The sequence below is a fragment of the Protopterus annectens genome, chromosome 8.part0 (genome assembly GCF_019279795.1).
Source record: "Protopterus annectens isolate FY-2018-M chromosome 8.part0, PAN1.0, whole genome shotgun sequence".
Lineage (NCBI taxonomy): Eukaryota > Metazoa > Chordata > Ceratodontiformes > Protopteridae > Protopterus > Protopterus annectens.
The window spans coordinates 1,020,617,176-1,020,642,204 of NC_056741.1; the positions used below are offsets into that span (position 1 = coordinate 1,020,617,176).

The window sequence follows — 25,029 nt, forward strand, 5'->3', positions numbered from 1 at the left end:
ATATATCAAGCACAAGAGTAAGTGTGTGTTGGCTATGGATTTTTTAGTGGCATTAGTGAGGAAAGGTTTGACCCTATAGTGTGACTCTAGTTTGATGTGTACATTTTTAATGGTAGTAGCTATGTGGTCATCAAATGTGAGATTGATATCAATAGTAAAACCAAGGAGTTTGGTGTGTTCGACAGGTTCAATTTTAGTGTTGTTGGTGGAGTGGATGATGAAGGTAGGACGTAGATAGTGATATTTTTTTGTCAGTGAAGAGCATGAGTTTAGTTTTATTGGGGTTCAGGATATGCTGGGAGTTGGAGAGGAAATTTTTGATGTCAAGGAAGGCTTTTTGAGTAGTTTGAAGGAGTTCAGAGAAAGAGCATGCAGAATATATCAGTGAGGTGTCACCTGCATATTGGACTATGTTTGCATGACTGGAAGCCAAGTGGATTTTATTTGTGAACATGATGAATAGTAGAGGACCAAGTATGGATCCTTGGGAAACACTGATAGAGACAGGTAGAAGAGGGGAGCATTCATCTTGCCATTTTACTGCTTGCTGTCCATCAGACAGATATTTTTTAAACCAGTAAAGGGCCATGAGGGAAAGGTTTAAGGAGGCTAGCTCATTAAGCAGTTTCTGATGTGAGATAGTGTTGAAAGCTTTAGACATATCAGGAAAGATGGAGGATGCAAGTTGTCCAGAATTTTGGATTTGATTGAGTTGGTAAAACTGACAAGTGTGGTAGTGGTGCTGTGTTTCGGTCTAAAACCATGTTGAGATGAAGCTAGGATATTATTTTTGTTAGATAATCAAGTAGTTGTGAATGGATGCATTTTTCAAGGATTTTTTGCTAAAGGGGAAAGTATGGCTATTGGATGGTAGTTAGTGAAATATGAGGATGCTCCACCCTTATGCAGAGGTATGATGTAAGAGACTTTCTACAGCTTGGAAATATACTGTTCTTTTATAGATTGGTTTATAATGATGAATATGGGGAAGGTGATGGCTTCTGATGCTAATTTAAGGAATTCATTAGGGAACTGGTCAGCTGAGAGTGATGATGGCTTTAGTTTGGTCAGGAGTTTCTTTATTCTATTAGTTTGGATTCTTTTTATTAAGAAGGAATTTAGGTCATCTGTTGTATGTGTAAGTATGGATAGTGGAGAAGTGGATTCTATTTTTATTAGTGATAGAATGGAATTGATAAAATGAGAGTTGAATTGGGTAGCTATGTTTATGGTAGTTTCTGTTGTGTATTGAGTTGGAGTACAAGTGTGGCCTGGTTTTAATAAGTGGTTGATGGCTTTCCAAAATTTCTAGGGGTTGTTGTGGTGTTTATTTTGCAGAATAGTGTGGAAAGTTTTTTTTCCTGTCTAATATGTCTTTTAGCAAGGTTGCCCATTTGGTGATATTGTAGGAGGAGTGTTGCATTTTTTGATTTTTGGTATTGGGTCCAGATTTTGTCTCTTAATTTTATTAGTTTTATGGTTTCATTGGAGAGCCAAGGTGTTTGCTTGGATTTAATATGGATGAGGGCTATGCTGTTAAAGATATGGCTGAATTTGTCATGGAAGTACTATACAGCTGTGTCTAGAGGATGGTGCTTTAGTGGGGTCCAGTTACAGTTTTGCAGGAGGGTTTTAAAGATATCTGGAGAGAAGTATTTCTTGCTGCTAATGTATTTGTAGACAGAGTTGTTAGAGATGGTGTTGTGCTACCTGTATATGTAAGTGGGTAGGTGGTCACTTAGGTTGTCAGGGAGACACCATGTTGGCTGTAGAGGGAGGATTTATTTGTGAGACCCCAGTCTAGAATTGAATGTTTATTACTGTGTTTGTCCACCCTTGTGGGGGACTGAATATAGTTGTGAGAATCCATGTAAGTTTATAAAATTGGTGGGACTGTTGGAAGAGATGCTTGCCCAGTCAATGTTAAAGTAACCTAATATTATGGTTTCCAGAGTGTAAGATGCAGAACACTAGTGAAGTAGGTCTTCAGTGGTGGAAGAGTTATTGCCAGGGGGAATGTAAATGGCTATAATAATGATGTTCTTGTTGTGGTTAATTTGAAGGTGGGTGTGTTGTTGGCCAACCTCTCAATTTTGAGATTATCTTTATAGATTATGGCAATATCACCACCATTTTTATAGATTCTATCTTGTCACAGGATGTTTTTCCCAGAGGTTGTAATTTTGGTGTAGTGCATGTGTGGTTTTAGCCAGGTTTCCATGAATGTAACTATGTCTGGGGAGTATTGATGAAGGGTTACATAGAATTATGGTATTCTGTTTACGATGCTTCTCATGTACATGTTTAGGATAAGTAGGTTTAAGCTTTTCTGATGGGGGGTGTTAAGTTTGCAGTACATGTGGTAGGATGAGAGTGAGTTGATAGTGATGTGGTTTGGGGCCACGATTGGGGTAAATGTCCCCACTTTGTTTCATGTGTGCTGAGTTAAATAGGAATAGATGGGTAAGCTTAGAAGATGGCTTAGTAGTTATGAGTGATAAGGTTGATGTTTTCTTAATGTAGATATATATGTAAGGGAGAAGATAGTGGTGCTATTGAAGAGGTGGGGGTATAATAATAAACTTGGGCACAGGGTGAATGGGGGGATGAGAGTGGGTTAGTTGGTGAGTAGGGGGTCAGGATAAGATGGATGTGATAGGTAGTGAAGAGGTAAGTGGAGGTGAGCAAGATATGTAGTGTTAAGTGTTGAAGTAGCATTGTGTGAGGTTGGTGTATAACTTATCTTGCTGGGAGGTGGCAGAAGCAGTGAGTATTAGAATGAGAGGGAAGGGCTTGGATAAAGTGAAATGATTTGTTAAATTGACAATGATAAAGTAAGTGTAATGTAATTGCATGTCTTGGAGGTAGGTGTCGCCTGTGGATAGGTAGAAACCTAAGGATAATGGGGGAGGGTGGGAATGGGGGAAGGGTAGAGGAGCGGCGTGAGCCTGAGCATAGTGAGGGCAAATGGTGCGGGCTGGCCCAGGTCACCTATCTAGCAACCAGAAACAATCAGCAAGGTATGTTATGTAAACAGTAAAGAACTGCAAGAGGGAAAATGGTACGGATTGCAGTAAAAGGCAATTTGCAGTAGTAGGATTGTTCTTAGTTACAGACAAGGCAGTTAGAAGGGCAAGGGAAAGTAGTCTTGGGGGGAAGAGAGAGAAACCCAAAAGGGAAATGAAAAATTAAAGGAAAGAGGAAGGTCTGAAAAAATAAATTTGGAGAGATGGAGATAGTATAGTAGATTATAAAAGTTCAGTAAGTCAAGTACAGGGATTAATTATGAAAAAGGAGGTGTATACTACTTGGAGCTTGAGGATAGGAGGCAAACAGGGAGGGAGAGAGGTACTAGGGCAATGACAGGTGATGTATGAGGGAGCCATATGTTAGGAACTCAGTAATAGAAAAATTGAACAAGTCACTTCAGGTTGCAAATACTTTAAACTTAGAGAGGCAAACTCTTTTGCGTATGAGGTTAGGACATCCACCAGGAGATAGGTGAAGCTTTCCCTTGGGCTACAGCTTGTCTGTTGGACTCTGAAAGCATGATGGCTAACAGTGAGAGGTCAGCAAATGGTATACTTCCTAATAAAAGGAGAAAATAAATGGTTTGGAAAGGATATAAGACACTGGTTGATGCAGTAATTATTCACCTGAGTTATATGAAAGATTAAGTGGGAAGGAGTTTGTGGTTGAACAGTGGGTAGGAGGAAGGGAAAACTGGAAAGGGAGATAGATAATGAGGGTAGGTGGTGGAATGCTGGAAAAAAGAAAAACTGGGTAGAGTAGGAAAGGTAGTGGTAGGAGTAAATGTTGCATAGATAAAGGGAATATAATGTAGGTTATTAGTTCAGATGGGGTGTGAGCAGAGGAAGCTAGATACAGTATTTGCAGTTTAAGCACCAAATAATCACGTTTGCAGAAGAATATAAGCAATCTAGAAAGAGCTCAGAAAACTAGTTCATACGAAAAACACTTTATAGAAACTGATATATAAAACAACTTAAAATTTGAGCACAAGTAATCATATTTACATTCACTACAAGCACTACAAAAAGAGCTCTGAAAGAGTAGTTCAGAGGAGACTCACTTCAAAACTACTAATTTAAAGTACAAATAATGAAATTTACAGGACAAGTCAATATTACAGGATCAGAAAAACATTTCATAGTTGCTGGAAAGTAAAGCAGACCATGTGTGCTGCAATAATAATTTGTTTCAAGCACTGAAAAAAACTTTTGTTTAATAACCAAGTAAAGCTAAATCATTCAGAGCTCAGAATATTGCAGTAGTAATGGAGCAGCTGTTTTATGTTTGATGTTGCTATAATATTCTTTCTGTTTTATTTGTTACACTTAGTTGCAGAAAAAAATACTCAGAAACAACTATCGTATGTTAGTTTTATTTTCTTTAGCACAAGGCATTAAACTAAGGAATGGGTATTGTGAAAATGAAACCATGGACCTTTATACAGAACACATTATATACAGCACCACCTAGTGAACAATTAACAAAATGACAATACACTGATGCATTTAAGCACCAAGTGCTAAGAAGAGAGGAAAACAAATAAATAAATAAAATCAGGAAAATGGTAAACTTGTCATGTGCTTCCCGATTGTAAGACCTAATCCTCTTAAAGCTTAGGGATGCTTAACAAAACCTTGTTAAGGATATCTTAAGCACTGCTAAAACTGATTCTCATGCTAAATACTAATATCAAACAGAGCTGGATAGTAGAAGGTACAGAACCTTTAAAAGCTGTTTGAACTTCATTCTGCCATACTTATAAGTAGAAAGAATGGCAGAACAAAGTGTTTAAAAACTATTAAAAGCTATTTAAAGTTTGCCAGAAGAGCATTTTGTGTCTGTCTGCTGTATCTGTCTCTGATACCCCTTACCCACCTTAGTAATGGGTGATAGCCCTAACCTATAAGGTTTGTCATAGGGCTGTCATATCTATGAGATTATGTGCATCTGTGTACACGTTCAGCCATTGACTAAAGAGCATCATTTTGGCTTTTACTATCTTTTTGCGACTTGTCATTGTGTATATTCAAGTACAAAACAGGATTATTAACATATATATGAGATAAATGGCTCATTTAAAAGCATTATGAAGTCCTGTTCATTGGACTGCAGTATTTCCGTATGGATCTCCTTTCTTGGATATTTATTTATTATATAAAATTATGGATATGCAGGTGCAGAGCAAATTGTTAAAGCTGACCTAGATAAATAAAACCTATTGAATTGTTAGTTTACTATTGGATTACCCTGTGATGCTGGTGGCTGATTTCCATCCATTACCAAGCTGTTGGTCATTCATTGCTGCCGTCCCATTTGGCAATCTCTTATCATCATTGGGATCATCATTAAAATTTCCACACATTCCACACAAGGAGTTCTTGTATTGTTGTCCCACTCTAACAATTAAGGTGCTAAAGCCATCATAACTTATTTCAACTCCATCTGCCTTGAGAACAACCATGTCATTCAGCTGAGAAATGGAAGCCAATGCTCCAACATTTACTGGTAGAGTAACAGTACTTCCGTTCACCTAAAATAGAAAGTAATACATGAATAAAAATGAGGACAAGCTTTAACGTAAGTGTTACTCATGCTGCAGAGTAACTATGAAACAGTATTTTAAAATAACAATTTATACAGCAATTATTATAAAATAACTAGGAAAGCTTATCTACCACATTTACATCTACAACTCCCTGAGGATATAACTTGCTAAGTACAACTCAACAAAGTTAAACTCCCTATTTGCTGATTTCTATAGGAAATCACTACTGGTGCTGTTGTTTTTATGTTTGCACCACCGGTGAAGCATTTCTTTTGCGTCAGTACCTACTTTTTTCATTTAATAAGGTTCAGGGAGTATACCACTTCCATGCAAAAAAAAAAAAATAAATAAATCTCGCATTTAATTTTTTTCATGAAGTTGATTGCTTAAGCAGTTGTGGTGGGCAAGTGATTATTTAGGAAAAAGTTTGAAATGAAGCACTAAAGTATTTTTTTTTATTTCTCTGTGATATTTTAATAACTTTAAAGTCACATAACAGCTTCAAACAATGTCAATATATATGCGAAAATTACTGAATCCTGAAAACAGATCCATTTCCAGAAGACAGGTTCTATTTTCAAATGGTATATAAAAGTACTGTAAATAAGTTTTAAGAGATGGTTATAGGATCAGCAGAAATTTGCATTCAAATGCTTTGAATTTTGTTTTGCTACAACTAAAATAATCCAATGATGATGCCAATGATTTAACTAAAAATGTTCTAATAAATACATTAAACTAATCCTTATTATTGTATAATAATGCTGTAATATTGTTTTTGCTCTAAATACGCAGGATAAAAATCAGGAAAACAAGTTCAAGCGATATTCCTAGGTTTTATTCAAAACCACTCCAAGCCCATATGCAGAAATCAGCAAACAGCAGACCAGCAAACAGCAAACCAAGCCACAGAAAGAACTCACATTAACGCCATTCTAAAGTACTGCGTTTTCGTATTCAAACCATGTACTTCCTCAGACTAATGACTAACTCTCTTTGGTGCATATTTATACCATTGTCAATTGAATAATTGAGTTAATTAACAAACAACTTAAAAGCTATTGAACCAATAAATAGCTCAACTAATAGCTGCTTCAATTAATAGTGAAGCCCCATTATAATGTATACTGTCAAAGGTTTTCTTATGTTTAATATAAAATGTTTAAAATGTTTAAAATACTCAAGTTTTTATTTCTCTCTTTAAATAAATAAAATCCTAATAATATGAACCATAGGAAAAATTTATAAAAAACATTTATAAAAAAATAGCACCATGTTACCAAATTCATATGTATCTATGATGTTAAAAGTGTATAAAAAATGCCATCTGGTGGTCATTCTAAAACATTACAATTTATTTAAAAAAAAAAAAAAAAGAATATTATCAAGGGGCAATTCGTGAGGGGATGTAGAATGACCAGTAATGATGAAGATTTCTTCATAGAATGTGATTTGTTGGAAAAAATGTTTAGAAACAGAGGATATCCGGAAAACCTTATCAAAAACACCAGACAGGAAGTATTAAACGGCAGGAGGACAAGATTTTTGCCTATAGTTAAGGGAGTAGGCACATGGAAAGATTTAAGGCCTAATGTTGGTAATACAGCAAGCATGGAAAAGTTTCAATTGGCCCTCACTTTAGAATATAACACTATAAACAACAAAATAAGACGCATTTTTTGTAAGGAATGGAATAGGTTTATAGATTTAATGGGCCTTGACAAGATTAATAAATGTCCGGCTAAGATAGTATACAAGAATTCACAAAATATGAGGAACATTCTTGAAAACAAAAATCACACAAATCCACAAGATAGAAGGAGAAAGGGTACCTACAAATGTGGTAGATGTTCTCAATGTGTTTACATTTCCAATGGAAATGAGATAAACATTAGTAGTAGGGGTAGGGTGATAGTGAATGATAAACATTTTTATAATTGTGAATCTATGGGCCTGGTGTACTTTGCTAGTTGTACAAAATGTTCATCCTTTTACATAGGAAAAACGGAAAGGAAACTAAAGAGACGAATATATGAACATTATAACGATATCAAAAATGGTAAAGAAACCAACACTTTGTACAAGCATAGTAGGGAATGTCACCAAGCTAGTTTCATGTTTTCGGTAATTGAACACACAGACAAAGACATTAGAGGAGGGCCTTGGGAGGAGACACTGGAGTATAGAGAGCTATGGTGGCAAATGACACTTGAATCATATAACCCACCAGGCCTAAATGAACACACCAGTATTTTACCTTTACTCAAGTTAAGGGCAGCCAAACTGTGAGGGATTCCCCTTATATTCTTCTATATTTTCCTATTTTTTTCCCACATATTTTAAGTTAATTTATTTATTCCGATTCAAATATAATGGAATCTGTAATGAATTGAAAATTATAAGATCCATTATAAATGTTTTAGATTTAAAACATAACAGCTAAAATTATGCATTAATAATTTGTAGGTTGAAAAACACTTCTTTTTAAAAAAAAAATTTAACATTGCATTTTCATTATAAAACTGTTATGAAATAAATTGTAATGTTTTAGAATGACCACCAGATGGCATTTTTTATACACTTTTAACATCATAGATACATATGAATTTGGTAACATGGTGCTATTTTTTTATAAATGTTTTTTATAAATTTTTCCTATGGTTCATATTATTAGGATTTTATTTATTTAAAGAGAGAAATAAAAACTTGAGTATTTTAGACATTTTAAACAGTTTATATTAAACATAAGAAAACCTTTGACAGTATACATTATAATGGGGCTTCACTATTAATTGAAGCAGCTATTAGTTGAGCTATTTATTGGTTCAATAGCTTTTAAGTTGTTTGTTAATTAACTCAATTATTCAATTGACAATGGTATAAATATGCACCAAAGAGAGTTAGTCATTAGTCTGAGGAAGTACATGGTTTGAATACGAAAACGCAGTACTTTAGAATGGCGTTAATGTGAGTTCTTTCTGTGGCTTGGTTTGCTGTTTGCTGGTTTGCTGTTTGCTGATTTCTGCATATGGGCTTGGAGTGGTTTTGAATAAAACCTAGGAATATCGCTTTAACTTGTTTTCCTGATTTTATCCTGCGTATTTGGATTTATTGGTTGTTTTTTCACCTTGCTTTCCCTTGGTTCATTGTTATTGCTCTACTATACCAAAATACAAATAGAAAATAGAAGTGAAGTGTAAACAATCTATTAAAGCCAGCTTGAAAAAAATTATCTGCCACATTTCTGTCTGTATTATCTGATAATACTATTATAATTTTCTGTGTTATCTTAGATTACTTTGTCTAAGGTTCTTTGAATTTGCTAATCCAAGTCAGCCTTGTTTTATCGCACCTACTATTTCAACTTTATATCATTATAGCTTCATAGCCTAACAGCAATTAGCATACTTCTCAACTTCTTTGGTCGAAAATCAAGGACAAGCCAAAAGTAATACAGGATAAAGGCTCAAAATTAGAGCATTTTTAAATATTACTCTAATTCACTAAGATTGTTAATATAAACTAGGTTATTGCAAGAAACATGCATTTTCCAAATTATAAGTCTGAAACTCTCATCTGGCAATGTTGACTATTACCATTGATTATTTACCAGGAATTTAATTTTTTGAGAGACAGGGCAAAAATATGAGTCAAATTGGGTATATTCTGAAAATTCAGGAGAAGTTGAAAGTTATTATACCCAGTAAAATTCAATTGATATCAGTCTTATCATGACAGAAAGGATTCTAAAAAACACTTGAAAAAATAAAGGTGTACAAGGCAATGAATGTAAGAGAATGAAACAAAAGACAAAAGCCAGCACCACATAGTCAGCATCCAAAATCTTCAGATTTTATTGCATAATAGCATTAGAGCCAAAACAGACTGGTTTCGGCTAACAAGCCTTCTTCAGTGTATAATACTGACAAGCCCAACTTCCAACATGTATAATCAGCATCATTCCCTCATTATCCAATCACAGGTAAATATTTAAACCTGGTGAAAAAAAGAGCACCCAACAAAATAATCCACTTTTTTTTCTTTTTGTTTAAAATATCATGCCAACCTATTTTGTTCACACCTTTAAACCTAATTCCATCAATAATAGTGAACTAAACTGAGCCGAAGTGTGTTGTTGAGTATATTTGTAAAGTGCATTACTCTGTCTGGCACATCTTATATCACTCAAATGTTCTGAAATGCATAACTTAAATGGCCATGAGGTTTGTCCTACATAAAATGCCTGACAACTGCAGGTCACCAAATATACTACCCAGTCAGAAATACAGTCTCCATAAATAAGTATGTCAAAAACCCGAGCTGTATTCTTAGAACTGAATTCTTTTGTCCTATTCACATATTTACAAAACCTGCAATGGTTGCAGGGATAACATCCTTGTATACATTCCACACCTAAAGTGGTTTGTTGAATACCAGTAGTCATGGTGGGTGGCCGCTTAAAATGATTCAGCCATCCACCTATAGTCTTCCCTCTTCTATATGAAAAAAGACATTTGGGGGAAGTATATTTCTCAAACTATCTTCTGAGGTTAAAATATTCCAATATTCATTCACTATACTAATCAACACAGAAATGTTATCATATTTAGTAACCAACCTTAACTGGCTATCAGTAGTCGATTTGTTACTCTGATATAGCAACAAAGAATTTCTGTCCAATTTTTGAACATAATTCCTAGATTCCAAAATATGTCTCTTATTATAACTCCTATTCAAAAATCTACTTGTCAACTGTTGTGCTGAAAGAATTTCTTCTGATGAACATATGCGTCATACCCTCATATATTGAGATTTCAGAATATGTTTAGGGTGACAACTCTCTGAATGCAACAAAGTATTGACCCCTGGGTGTTTCCTGTGTACCTGACTCAACATGGTGCCATCATGTTTTACCTGTATGTCCACATCCAAAAACACAATATTAGTGGTACTGTAGTTCACCGTAAAATGTAGACTCCATTTGTTGTCATTAAGGTATGTTACACATTCATTAATATATTCTACCCCTGATCATCACACCAACCAACAGTCATCAAGATATCTATGCCAGATATCCATTGATTCTAAATACAAATTATGCATGGGATCATAAATCAGTTGTTCCACCATAAAACCCACAAATAAATACCCATAGATCGGAGCAAATGATGCTCCCATTGCTGTTCCCCTTACTTGTAAATAGCATTCCTGTTTAAAAATAACACACATTTTTATTCAAAACATGTTCTGTTAGACAAACTAGTAGTGTGTTAAATCCTGGACTATATAGAGATGTTTTCTCCAGCCAATAATCTAAGGCTTGTAGGCCAGCCCAATGGGGTATATTGGTGTAAAGGGACGTGACATCCAATGTGCACATATACCACCCTTGTTCCATCTGTGTCTTGAATAATGTTTAAAAATTCCATTGTATCTTGTATTCTGGGCCTCACATGGATCAATAAGGGTTTAAGGTAGCGTGTCAAAAAAGCTGAGAGGGGCTTTGTTAAAGATCCCATCCCTGAAACAATCGGCCTTCCAATGGCTTTTTGCAAATTCTTATGTGTCTTAGGTAGCAAATAAAAATATTGTTTTAAAGGTTCCTTGACCGTAAGCTGCAATTTAGTTTCTTTACTTATGATACCTTCCTCCCTAGCTAATTCCAAAAAATCATCAATCTATTTTTTAAATACTGGTGTGGGATCCAAAAACATCTTCTGATAAGCAGTGGTAACTGGTGACTTCAAATCAAAGGGGGGCTGCAGGAGACAGCTGAATGGGTGGGACCAATGGGAAGGGGTGTGGCTAACCAGAAAAGGGCAGAACTATTCACAAAACCACAAAACTGGGACTTTAATTAAATACTCTGCCCTGGGTGCCAAACCGTCATTATGAGAGCCCAATCAAGACAAAATGAAGTAGAGAAGAAAAAAATATCTCAATGCATTGGCTACATAACAACTTACTTAATATCTAGATGTAAACAAAAAGGTTGTGAGGCATGAAAAAATAAATTACTTTTTAAATACACTACTGGAATGCCAGTCGAAATAAAGTATAAAAAAACAAGCAGCACTCAACTCAAACCACTTCTCCTTACACTGCAGTTCTAATTATAATTTATATTCAGCTTTTAAAAAGAACCAAGTAACATGCTGAAAGTAGCAATCTCTGTGATACCTATTACCCCTACTTGTAAAAATGATTCTTATCCAAAAAAGACCTGCTCCGGTGCTACCTGGCAACAATTATCTACTTGTTTCATGGGCAAAACATGATCAAAGTAAAAAATGAACAGCAAACAAGAAACAAGCTCAAGATAACTTGCTTAAAGGATTACTGCACAGGTTATGGACCACACATGATAGACTGGCATTCTGTTTAGTTTACAGGTAAAGCCTGCAAAGATGACTACAAGTCTCCAACAAATGTAATGAGACTCTGAAAATACTGTAATCGTGTACTTTATTACAAATACTGTCATATGCATTTCAATACCTAAGGCTTATACATTATCTAGCTATGTAAATATTCTCTGCATGGCAACAACAAAAATGCTTTCAATGTTGATAATTCTTTAACAGTATGCTTATAAAAGCTTACTTGCATATTACAATCCCAGACAAGCTTACCTGATGGTCATTAGAGCATTACTACTTAAACACAGAGCAACATCCACTGCAACAACATGCATTTTCTGAATAATAAGAAGCATAAATCAACAGTATAAAAACATGACAGAAAACCAGAACATTCTGCAAAATCAAGGAGAGATGAAAAGCCACTGTAGCACTTGTGTCTACCTTGGATGGCGGGATGCTTTGCACACTTACAGTGAAAAACTACTCCTTGCCTTGCTTGGACATATCCAGAGTCACTACATAGGGGAGTGGGGTACAAGTATATCACAATTTGAAATGTGTCTGGCTAACGGTGAAGGCCCTGACATATTTGTCATACCTCTCAACCTCAGAGCAAGAAATCTGGAAAAAGCCATAAATAGAAGTGGGACAAAGGCCCCAAAATAAGGACAATTTTTAAATATTGCTCTTATAAACTTAGAAAGATAATAGAATAGTAAGTCTTGCATTAGTATGAATTTTCTGAAAGATATGAAATCTGAAACTCAAATGTCTGTCATTGTTTTCTAACTTCAATCTTTAATGATTTGCCACTAATTTGCCAGAAAACCACAATTTTATGAAAAATGGACCAAAAAATATGATGCAAAATATAAAATAACCACAGAATACACTGGGAACCTGTCAAAAAAGGGACACTTTTTTAATATTAGTTCTGTTAAGTTGAGCGTCTGACAAAATAAGAGAATCTACATGCATTTCTAAAACAAAAGTAATCTGTAACTCTGATCATTACAATTATTTATTAATTGTAAACCCTCCACGTTTCTTCCAAAATTGCCATTTTGCAGCAGGATTATTCAGGAAAGAGCAACATTTTGAGCCAAAATCAGTGACAGTTGAGAACGTTTGGATATACCTAATTCTATAAAGTGATTTATTTGCGGATACCTCTCAACCTCTTAATGCAGGAAATCTGTACAAGGCTAAATATATTGGGGAAACAAACAAACAGTACTAAATGTTGCTCTTGTATAAACTTAGACAGTTGATAGAATAACAGGTCTTGCTTTAGCATGCATTTTTCTGAAGGGTATGAAGTCTGACACTCAATGTCTGTCATTATTAAGTGACCTCAATCCTAAATGATTTGCCAGAAAACATCAAACTTTATGAACAAACCAAAAATAAGAAGCCAGAATCTATTAATTCTGTGAAAATTCGGACAGTTGAGAGGTATAGTTCAGCTGGGAGAATTGTGCAGCAGAAATCCTATATGACGGAGTTAGCTCCCTAGGTGTGGACAATAAGTACACCCCCAAAAAAATGAAGATCTAAGAGAAGTGATTGTTTCAATCTGGCTTCATCACTTTCAGTAGCATTCAAACTCAGTGAAAATATTCAGTAACAAAAACGTTTGTGCTTGTAAACACAGTTGATTTAACTGTTTCATAATCAGACACACCCATCCAAGAACTGGGAGGGAGAGTACCTGAGCTGACCAGATAATGAAAAAACACCTTCCTGATTTGTGTTAAATTATATTCCTTGTATAATACAGTACAGTTGTTAGAGGGTGTTTTAAATTTAATGTTTTGAACATTTTCCAGTAAACAATGAAAATATGCACCAATAATGACAAAACTGCCCAATTCAGAACATTTCCATCATAAACGTCTACTCAAACTTCTAAAATCCACCAGTATCAGTAAATATGCATAATCTCTGCAGAAGTAAAAGTCATCTAAATAATTTCACATTAAAGAGATCTGTAACTAATGAAGAAATTGCTGCTAGCAAACAACTTTATATTTCATTGTTTCATCTACAAATAAAGTGCCTGTTGCCTTTGAAGAATAAATTGCCTATGTTACATTAAAAAATGATAAGCTAGCAATATTGCAATAGGAAATGGATGGCAAACTGATAACAGGTTCATAGTTACTAGGTATCTCTGCCAAAGAGGACATTTTCAGGACTGCAGCATCCACCCCCCTTTAAAAGTACAACACAGTACAGTATCAGCACTGCATCTACATACTGTGGGAGTAGAATCCACAGCCTTCTGTACTGAAAACAAATTCACCACCTATTGTGCTATTAACAATGCAAGCAGACTCAGCATAAGCAGCACTAAACTTCTCTTCAAGCTCTCAGCTCCTTGTAAAATCCACTCGACACTCCACTATATCTCTCAACTTTGCAGCACAAGAAATCTGGAAAAAGCCAAAATTTATTGGGGGGGGGCAAAATCCCAAAAACCAGAGACACATTTTAAACATTGTTTGTATAATCTTGGAAAGTTGCTGGAATATAATGTCATGTTGCTAACATGCATTTCACTGCCAAGTCTTGAACCCAGAACCCTATGCACTACACTCAGCGCAACATACCACTATGCCATATAAGCTGTTTCTTGAAGGACCCGAAGACTGAAACTCAAATAGCTATTGTTTAGTGAATTCAGTTCTCAACATAGCTCTCAACCTCTTAGCAAAAAACAAAGCCAATAATGGGGGAAATACAGACCCAAAAATAGGGAAAATCTTCAAATATTGATCTTATAAACTAGAAAATTGCTAGAATAAAAGTTTTGTGTAGTGTTACCATGTATTTTTTGAAGACTATGACATCTGAAATTCAAATGCCTGTCACCAGATTCAGAACAAACATATGAGGAAAAAATCTGCAGTGGTGGTGGGTAGGGAATTCAGGCCTGAATAACTCTAGCCACCAGGAATATTGAATTTGGGCATTTTACACACACACACACACACACACACACACACACACACACACACACACACACACACACACACACCCACATGCATACGCACAGACACACACACACACACACACACACACACACACACACACACACACACACACACACACACACTCCTTTGCTTGCTTCAGTTCCCTAGCAATTAATCCGAGAGAGTTCCTTTCAGAGCTTCTGAATTACCATTACCTGTATATATTCCCTAGCAGTGAGAATGCTTATTTCTAAGCCACCCAGTGGTTCCGATATATTCCTTGCAGAGCATCAGTCTGAGGGCCACCATTACTCTCTTGCAGCAGTCAGTCTGAGAGTGCGTGCATGCCGAGAACCAATCTGAGTGCATGAAATATGAGCCGGGAGTGCTGGGAGCCAATCAGTTGCTATGTAGACTCCAGACATTGCAGTCCATTCTCCTTGCAGTCTATGTGTTTTGTAACCGCATAGACTTTTGGGGCATCTACACTGATTGCCTTCTTTTTGTAATCCAGACTGGTTAGACGGCAGTCCAGATAGGAAAGGACACATGCACAGGACTTACAGAACCTGCAGCTAAGTTTTCTGTTCTTTTCATTTTAGAGCTGGGGGACTGCAGTCCTGCAGTCCAATAGCATGAGCCACCCCTGCTGATAGGTCCCTTGATCGAGCAATTGTCTATGTGCTTCCATCTCATACATTTTCCAGCCCCACACTACCACTGTACCCCCTTTATCTGCTTGGCTGACCACAGTATTTTTATTTTTACTCAATTTGTCCGATGCTAGTTGTTGTGGGAGGGATAGATTATGGGATGAAATTTTCACATGTGATCCATAACTAGAATGTAAATCCCTTAAAACTAGTTCTTAAAATACCATAACATTCCTGTTGGGAGGTGGTGTAAAGGTAGAGACTTCAAAACGGAACCCACCAGGATCTCTATTGTCCCTAATTGGCTGGTTTCTGCAAAAAATTATGACATCCTGAGCAAAAACTACTCAGCAACCAAATAACTTGGCACAAAATTCAATCCTTTATTTAATAAATTAGTTTCATCTGAATTCAAGGAAAAAGAAAAAATGTTCAGCACATTATATTCATCAACTATGTGGTCATCAGTTGAAGTAGTGTTTCTAACATGTGATTGGTGCCTATGATGTTTATGGCCCCTCCTCCTGGATCTCCTAAAGGGAAACCATCATTCCTTTTCTTAGGCAATGGTGATATATTGGGGGTTCCCAAATCTGTATCAGTAGTTGAGGAAAAATATTCCCCAGATGTACCCAAGGCTCCGAATCCTGTCCCATTTTTCTTAAGAATAGATTTTTTTCTTTTACGTCTAGATTGTATATGGGGGAATTGCCTAATATCAACAAATGAAACATTTTTTTTTGATAACAAAAGGTTTACCCTGCTTATAATCCCTGGAGTCCCTTGACAATTTTTTTTTAACATATGTATTTTAAGATCTTGTTCTAGACCAATTATTTCCTGAGTAAGGTGTGAAAACTGTCCTTTGTATGCCATGTCCCCCTCATATTTTTTAAACTTATCACATAGTTGGCTGACCTGTGAAATCAGTTCACTAGTCTGACATTCACAGAATGAACAGACAACATTGACAAACATCATAGATGCTTCTTGTAGAGCAGCCCTCCATTCTGACATAAGTTGGTCATTTGGGGATTTGACATAAGGTTGCAACTGAATCCTTAGCCCTCTAGGGCAAACTTATTAGTACAGTAAGCCTTGAACAACTTTTGGTGCCACACATTGGATCTCAATTCCTTCATAACCATTGATAATTGGTGGAAGGCCTCAGTACAGGAATTGTCAGATTCCCCACTTTCCAGATTACTATTAATTAAATTATCAAAAATTCTGACATCTTCCTTATCTGCTGCTAATACTTCTAACAACTTAATGAGATCCATGTTAGGCCTAAGGGCAATATATCACCAATTGTTCCCCAAATCAAATCTATCCAATGACCTGTAAGATGTATGTTCAAAAAGTCTATAGACCACAAACAATAGCATAGAAACTCAATATTCTGTTCTCTTTGGTGCAGCAAAAAAAAATGCACTAAATAATAAAAAGATTCAGGTCACCAAAAAATGCATAAGAAAAACTGAAAAATATATGACAAAAAAATATATATATATATATATATATATATATATATATATATATATATATATATATATATGCAAATTATTCCAGCACTCAACAATATGTTAAATTAAATACCTAGATAACTATAGGCACAAATGTCCATCATCCATAATGTCACTTGATAATCTGTATCGTGCAATATAAATTTGTCGCCAGAAAAAAATATTCCTAGAGATGTCAGTCATTGCTGTATCCAAACGGTAAAGCTCATATAAATGAACGTTGGTGCACCACACTCAAAAAAAAAATCACAATCGCACAGTTTACAGTCCCAAATGCTGAATAAGAAAGTTCTACAAATTCTGATATCATACTTCAGACCACTGATGGAAAAAAACAGGCTAAACTCCTTAGCGGTATCATACTACACTGATACATGCATACGTGATGATGTCATATGCCCTATAGTATCCAGTGGATCCTCCACAATCCAAAAAATTCAAACCATTAAAGTTACGCATTTTAGAACATTTGAGTGATATAAGATGTGCCAGACATAGTAATGAACTTTACAAACACACTTAACAACACACTTCAGCTCAGTTTAGGTTCACTATTATTGATGGAATTAGGTTTAAAGGTGTGGACAAAATGGGTTGGCATGATATTTTAAACAAAAAAGAAAAAAAACATGGATTATTGTGTTGGGTGTTCTTTTTTCACCAGGTTTAAATGAACACCTGTGATTGGATAATGAGTGAATGATGCTGATTATAAATGTTAGAAGTTGGGATTGTTAGTATTATACACTGAAGAAGGCTTGTTATCCAAAACCAGTTTGTTTTTGGCTCTAACGCTATTATGCAATAAAATCTGAAGATTTTGGATGCTGACTATGTTGTGCTGGCTTTTGGCTTTTTTGATTTTCATTGTTTTGCCGTGCACTTATCCGTTACTGGCATTCCCCTTGGGAATACGAGATCTAAGAGAATTCACAATACAACTTTTAGGAAACTAACAAGAAGATTAATCTCTGAAATAAAATCACAATAGTATAATTGTCCTAAAAAATGAAAGACAGCAATTTTATTTCCTTCACAAGACTTATTTTATTTACTTTGATAGCTGGCTGGATGGATTGTGCAAGGATCCTTTTCAGCCATAATCCAGGTATATTGTCAAAGAAATAAATATGATTCATACACAATGGAAAAGACAAATATATGATTCACACAGGATGTTTCAAATGAACAAGTCACCATATACATGTGCAATAAGAACATAGAAGTTTCCCCTAGATGCATCACAAGAAAACAATATTCTTGCTGAATGTCAAATGTAAACGACCAAAGAGATGCGTGTATGATGTAAGGGTATAGCAAATGTTATTACAGAGATCTCAGAATGACATACTGTGTTATATAATGGATAATCTTACGTATATCAAAAAAGAATAAGTGGACATAATATTCATAATACAGGGAAATATATGCATTCGTTAAGCTTATCCTACAGTACAAGGCTTTCAGACTGGCTAAAACATGTATGGTTGGTAATGGCATATTGCCCACTAATAAACTAGTAATGTAGGGGTAGCTCAGGAGAGCTGCTATTTGAGGTAACTTATACTTGTACTGACAATAAATTAAGCACATAAGAACATAAGAACAATACGAGGCAAGTTATTATGGTACCTATAAGATGTCTAGCCACATACACCTTTAAATAGACATACTTAAGCATTCATGCCTCCCTTTTCAAGAAATTAATAGTGCACAGCTTTTAAGCTGAGCAGGGCTGCACATTACAGTCCAGGTGGAAATGTTTGCTTACTCAGTCATCAAGAACAGCCATAAAGGTAATTAAAGTAGTAGTTTGTTTGACCTGTAGTGGTAACTTATTCCATAGACTGGGAATACACTGAGTTAGAAACCCATGTCTCCAGTGAGTCTTGCTTATTTCTTGGTGTAGATTTAGGTCACTAATGCAGGTGTTTGCAGAACCACTGGTTTTGCAAAGAAATATGATGTTAAATAGGACTGGGGCTTTCATGGCATGAAAAGCAAGACACAGGTCATCTACAAAGAACTTGTAGGCTGCTGATTATAAGGAGAGCTGCTGCTGTACTGATCTATCAAGACAGTTGATGGATTTATGGCATTTAATTTCCTTGGTAAGGTATATTTAATGCCTTTCTAACTGAGCAATGTGCTTTGATTTATACATAGCAAAGGGAGTATATTCAATGCTAGGCATGATAAGGGAAGAATACAGTGGCAAGGTTCATTCTTTTATTCTTGAAGATATTCCCTTGGAAATTAACTGGGACAAATAGAAAGATTTCATGTCTATGGTGGAAATGTACTGACTGAATGAGACAGAATTGTCCATGTAAGTACCCATGTCTCCTATGACTGTGTCTGCCTGAAAGACGAGTATCATTTATAGCACACAAGGTGTGAACACCTTTTTGATGAATGTCACTAGACTGTACTTTTTTGCATTTAACTTAACACTGCTATCAGTGCACCAAGAAAGTGCATATTCTAACCCCTTTTGAAACTGTTTGCTATCAGTGAAAAAGCAGATAATAGAGTTATTAGCATACTTGGTCAACCCACACTTCAGGATGCTGGACTAGATGTCTGCAAAATAAATGTCAGACAAGTGGGCACCCAGCACTGATCTCTGCAGTATCTCATTAATTGCAATTTTATATTTAGAGAAGATACCAGTACTGTGCACAGCCTGGGATCTGTCGGATAGCCCATTTACAATCCAATGGATAACACAGGGGTTTACATCACATTTATCTACTTTGTTAGCAGTACCACCATGGGGGTTAGTGTCAAAAGCCTTAGCCAGGTATGTAGTGTGCACTGACTGACCACTGTCCACACGTCTATATCATAACATTGCAAACTGAAAATATTGAACGCTCTCAAGAGCGAAAATGCCGAAATTCAAATTCTGTATTGTGGGGGGCTGTGCCCCCCACACCCCCCGCTAAATATGTATTCCAACTCTGAGATCGCACTACAGTGAGGAAAGAGCAACTATCCCAATCTTCACTGTACTGCAATCTCAAAAACCGACCCTCAACATTTCAGCACTTTCGCTGTTGTGCCGTTCGACATTTTCACTTTGCAATAATATGATGTAGATTCCTGTCCACAGCCTGTGTAACCTTTTCAAAGAAACTTACTAGTTTCAAGAACCAGGACATGCTTTTCACAGAACTAAACTGATAGGGATGTAGATCAGTTATGTTATCTGTGCCTGCATAAATGAGTTCTACTATGATATGGTCCTTTTCTGGCATATAAGGCTGGTGAGACTGACAGGTCTACAATTGTGTGGATCTGTAGAGAGGCTACCCTTGTGTAGGAGTGTCTCAGAGGCTGTTCTCTAGGTTTCAAACACAAACCCTCTGGGTAGGCTGAAGTTGCAGCATTTTTTGTTGGTAAATGGGTTTAAGGTAATTAAATGTAGGTCATATTCCAATCTTGGAATCAGAATTAATTTTTTGCTAGGGCAGTTCTGGATTATTCAATGGTATGATCTGATATGGAATAGCATGCTTTAAGTAAGTTGTTTGATGCATTTATCTGTTAATCTAGAGCCCTACAGACATCATATATGACAGAAAACTTAAGCACAAGTGAATGTGTTTACACATTTAGAAAGAAAGAGTTAAGTACTACAGAACAAAAACTGAGGGATCAAGCTGAGCACATCAGGGAAGAGCCAAGGAGGTTTTTTTTTCCACAAGAAAGGCAGTGGAGAAATAATATAGTCTTCCTGTGGAAGAAACAGGTTCACAGGCAGTGGATGTGGACTTGGGAGCATAATTGTTTGGACAATAGGACCAGTAGATCAGGGTAGGAGGGCCAAGTGGACTGTATAGACCCATTTTTTTAAAATCATTAAATAATACATTTTATTTTCTACAGATGAAACAAGTCACTATGGCAGCTTCACAACTACTATATATGTTTTACCATATTCTGTTCAATACCCAGTTGCAAACACTGGCTAACAGAATTTGATTAAGAGATCTCTGATGAGTGAACATTCACTAAGCACGTCCACTGAATACCTATGTAACCTGATCTACCTGACTGTATGATTTAGCTGAAAGGTGATAGCACTGCAGTGAGCATGTTCGGTGTTTCCCTTCCTCTGTAGTGAAAAACAGACAAATAGGTTTTATTTTATATCCAAAGGTGCTGGATCATCACTGATAGCTGTAGGGTAGCCATTGAATCTATCTCCCCAAAACTGCTTCTAAGTGACTGGTGATTTGGAAAATATCAGTATCCAAGTTTATCTAAATGATACACTGAAGCATAGATCTTAATAAAATTTCAAGGACAGTTATTGAGGATTTTAACATCACAACAGGCAACAAGAGTTTTCAGACCTGATGAATGAAGGTGAGAATTACAGAGAAATGCAGGCTGGTAGATAAAGAGACCTTTAAGGATTCTAGTGTAATATGATTACTGGCCTCAAACAGATGCTCTACACAGACCATCTCAAAAAACTCCAGCTTTACTCTGTCGCATATTGCTTACTCTGAGGTGATATCTTCCTAACATACAAAGCTATGTCAAACCCAGAGCTGTTGGACATGCTCCACGTAAAGAAATCCCAATCCCTCTGAGCTACACGCTCTAGGGACCTAAACCTTGTCACCATAATAAACAGAACTTGCTGCAGGGATAGATTCCTGTCCCAGAGACTTCCCATACTCTGGAACAAACTACCTATCTATATCAAACAAAGCTCCTCATTAGCACTCTTCAAGAAAAATCTTGATGATTGGATGGGAGATAGGAAATTCACCCTGGGGATCACTTCTTTTTTTTTTTTTTTCCATAATAAATTTTTATTGAAATATATTTTCCAAAAACATTACAAAAATACAATAAACATCACACACATAATACACTATAACTACTACAAACCATTTATACAATATCTACATGAAATGCTTCCTATATTTAATATATTCCTAAAATCAGTATCATGCTAATATAATATTGAAGACCTTTTCCCATATTTTCGGTTATTAATATTTTTGTTAGTTTGTTTCAGAAGTAATTTATGTGCTAGTATATGCTTTATAGCCACAAGCTTAAAATTATTCCATGATGTCTTATGTGGTTCTAGCCAATTTGTGGCTATATAGAGTTTCATCAGCAAAAAAATATTCATACAAATAATAGTTTGCGATCTGGAAAGCTCTCTTGGAGGAATGTGTAGAATCATAAATTCCCATGACAGTGTAGAACTTTGATAACCCATCTTTTGCAGTTGTGCTTTAAGAGAGTTCCAAAGTTTATATACGCATTTACAACTCCAGAACATATGAAGAAGATCCGCTGTTTGATCTGCACAGTATGGACAAATTGGAGAATTCCTAGGGTTAAATTTATGTAATCTAAGATGTGTGTAATATGCATTGTTCCAAATCATCAATTGCGTGTACATCAGTTTTTGAAAAGAAACTGATTTCCTAGTTATATCAATTGCTTTTAATATCTGATTGTCTGTTACACCCTGGGGATCACTTCTGTGGCTCTGCTTGACAGGGGCACAGGAAAATAATTTTCTTGGGTGGCAAAATCCAGGGTACCATTTGTCTAGGCTTATATAGGCCCTAAGGCCAATAGCCTAGTACCTACCTATGAACATATGAACTTATAAAGATAATTTTGTGGATTTAAAGCAAAATGTCTGAGCACATAAGATGATAGTCTCAAAACTAGATATGTAAAATGTGCAACAAGATGCCAGAAATGCAATATGCAAACAAAATAGCATTTTACATAATTTTTTTCCTAATTATTTTGATTATATTTAACTGCATTGAGTTGTTATTTTATGGTAGTGAGATGGATTGCTCCATCTTATGTTTTCTGTGAAGAGTTGCAGTTGATCAGTCTGCTTATTTTTGATAGCAAAACATCTCAGAGGAAAGACTGTACATTTACCTTGTCAAAGCGTTAGTTTGTCAGAACTTGCCTGCTGCATATGTTGTGATTTGATTTCAGTCCCAGAAGTTAGCAAAGAGGTAAATGTTATGTTTTGTGTTAATTTTACACCCTTGAAGTCTTCTTTGACTTGGTACAACATTGGAGTTAGTATGGAAAAGTGAGCATGTGACAAAGCCCCTTATGAGGGGTCTGTGAAGCAGCTAACTAGCCATGCAAAAACAATAATTTTGAGTGGTGTTTTTGTATTCTCAAGTTCTTAGAGAGTATGATTATGTGATTAATTTAGTTTTGATTATGTGTCTCAAATAATTTATACCTGATTAATCATAGTAAACCCATTTCAGAATTTTTTTTTTTGCAGTCCTGTGTTTCTTTGTAACATTGCTGACTTTTATCAACTCCATGCTTTACAGCTTCCATGAATTGTCAGACCACTCAGAGTGACCTGTGCCAAGAGGGTCTCCCTACCAGACAAAACTTTGCATACAGTGACCCTCACTGTGTCATGCCAGGTTCTAGAGTATACAGCTATTTGACAAGAGAGGTGCAGCCAGTTAGCATTTTTTTTAGTAGATTATATTCGCTGTCTTATGCTGATGCATATGGCATGTGTGTGTACAGAGTGAACCATGAGGAGCAGCTCCAGGACATGTTCACCAGGGAGTGGTAATCATGCTTCCTCAGCTACCCCGCTCATCATAGCATGGCAGTCCTACTTTGAGCCTGAGCCCCCATCCTCCATCAGGTCTAATGAGAAACTCTGACCTGGCACATCCTTCCTGCAGATTTATTGTATTTATTTAGTCAATTATTAGTCAGTTTGTTGACTGCGTAAGTGAACTGGTTGAAAGATTCTTTTCTGTAATTTCCTGGCAAAAGCAAGACATACAACAGTAGCATAAACAGTATTACTAAATAAATAAGGCAGTAACATACACATATGCAGTTTTTAATAACTGAAGCAGTTTGAATAAAGACTATTATTGCTGGTAATTCTTAAAGCAAGATCCTATCTTATAAGTATTAGACAGCTATTAGCTATAGTGATTGATATTTTGATATGATGTGCATTTAATACAGGTAAGTAAATAGAATGCATGGATAAGTGAGTTTACTAACATTAGTACTATGCAAAAGTACTTTCAAGTTTGTAGTTAGGTCTATCTGGGAGTAACTACAGGAGTAGTAAAGGTCAGAATAATAATCAAAAGTTTTAGGTATAATATCACCCATGATGTGTAAAGCAGTTGCTTATGGAATAACATTTGAACATTACGTTATCTGATATCTTTGAGCTAACAATATTTTCAGGGGGGGGGGGCACATGGTTAATAATCATTAGCTGTATCTCAAGACTGCTGTATTTGCACGTGGCTTTTACCAGCAAGATTGTTGTCCATACCACAAGCTTGTGCAATTGTACTGCTGCAGCAGTAAAGTTACTCCCTGAGTTGCTCATGTTTAATGTATTCCTTATGTGGAGTGCTGATTCGAAGAAACAGGTTTCAGTGATATTGAGTAAGAATTGGGGCCAAACCAGTATTAAGGCACTGTGGCTTCAGAGGGATAGATTAGTGTATAGTGGGCTTTTAGTTTACAACTTACTAGAGGATGATTTGTTTGTTTGTGTCTTTCGGCTTTTCCCGGTTAGGGGTCGCCACAGCGGAACTCCGGTCCGCTAATGAGTGGCAGTTGATTTTTACGTACCGGCTTGCCAGGCCTGATGCACAACCTTCAACGAAGGTACGCCCATTCACGCATGTCTCCACGCAGAAGACGCCCTAGCTGAGAATCGAACCGGACAGCGTCTTACTGTGAGGCGACAACGCTTACTAGAGGACAATAAGGTTCCTAAAGTAATTTGGAGGTTAAGGTGCTTAAGAGGAAGCTCCTCCTCTGTACTGTCAAGCTTCCTGGGTCTCTAGTCAAACTCAGATCACTTGGATTTTATTTCTCTATCACTTTTATATTTCCCCCACAAAGACAGAAGAAAAC

At 36.1% G+C, this 25,029-nt stretch overlaps 1 protein-coding gene across 1 annotated transcript in view; it reads right to left on the reverse strand.

Moving 5' to 3' along the window:
- The window catches only part of LOC122808390 (alpha-tectorin-like), a gene marked incomplete at its 3' end in the record, with an annotated part of 263,674 nt that overhangs the window by 68,239 nt on the left and 170,406 nt on the right, over window positions 1-25,029 (reverse strand). Inside the window, 1 exon segment of the mRNA XM_044079357.1 lies at window positions 5,280-5,563. Within this exon segment, the coding sequence (XP_043935292.1) occupies window positions 5,280-5,563 (284 nt within the window).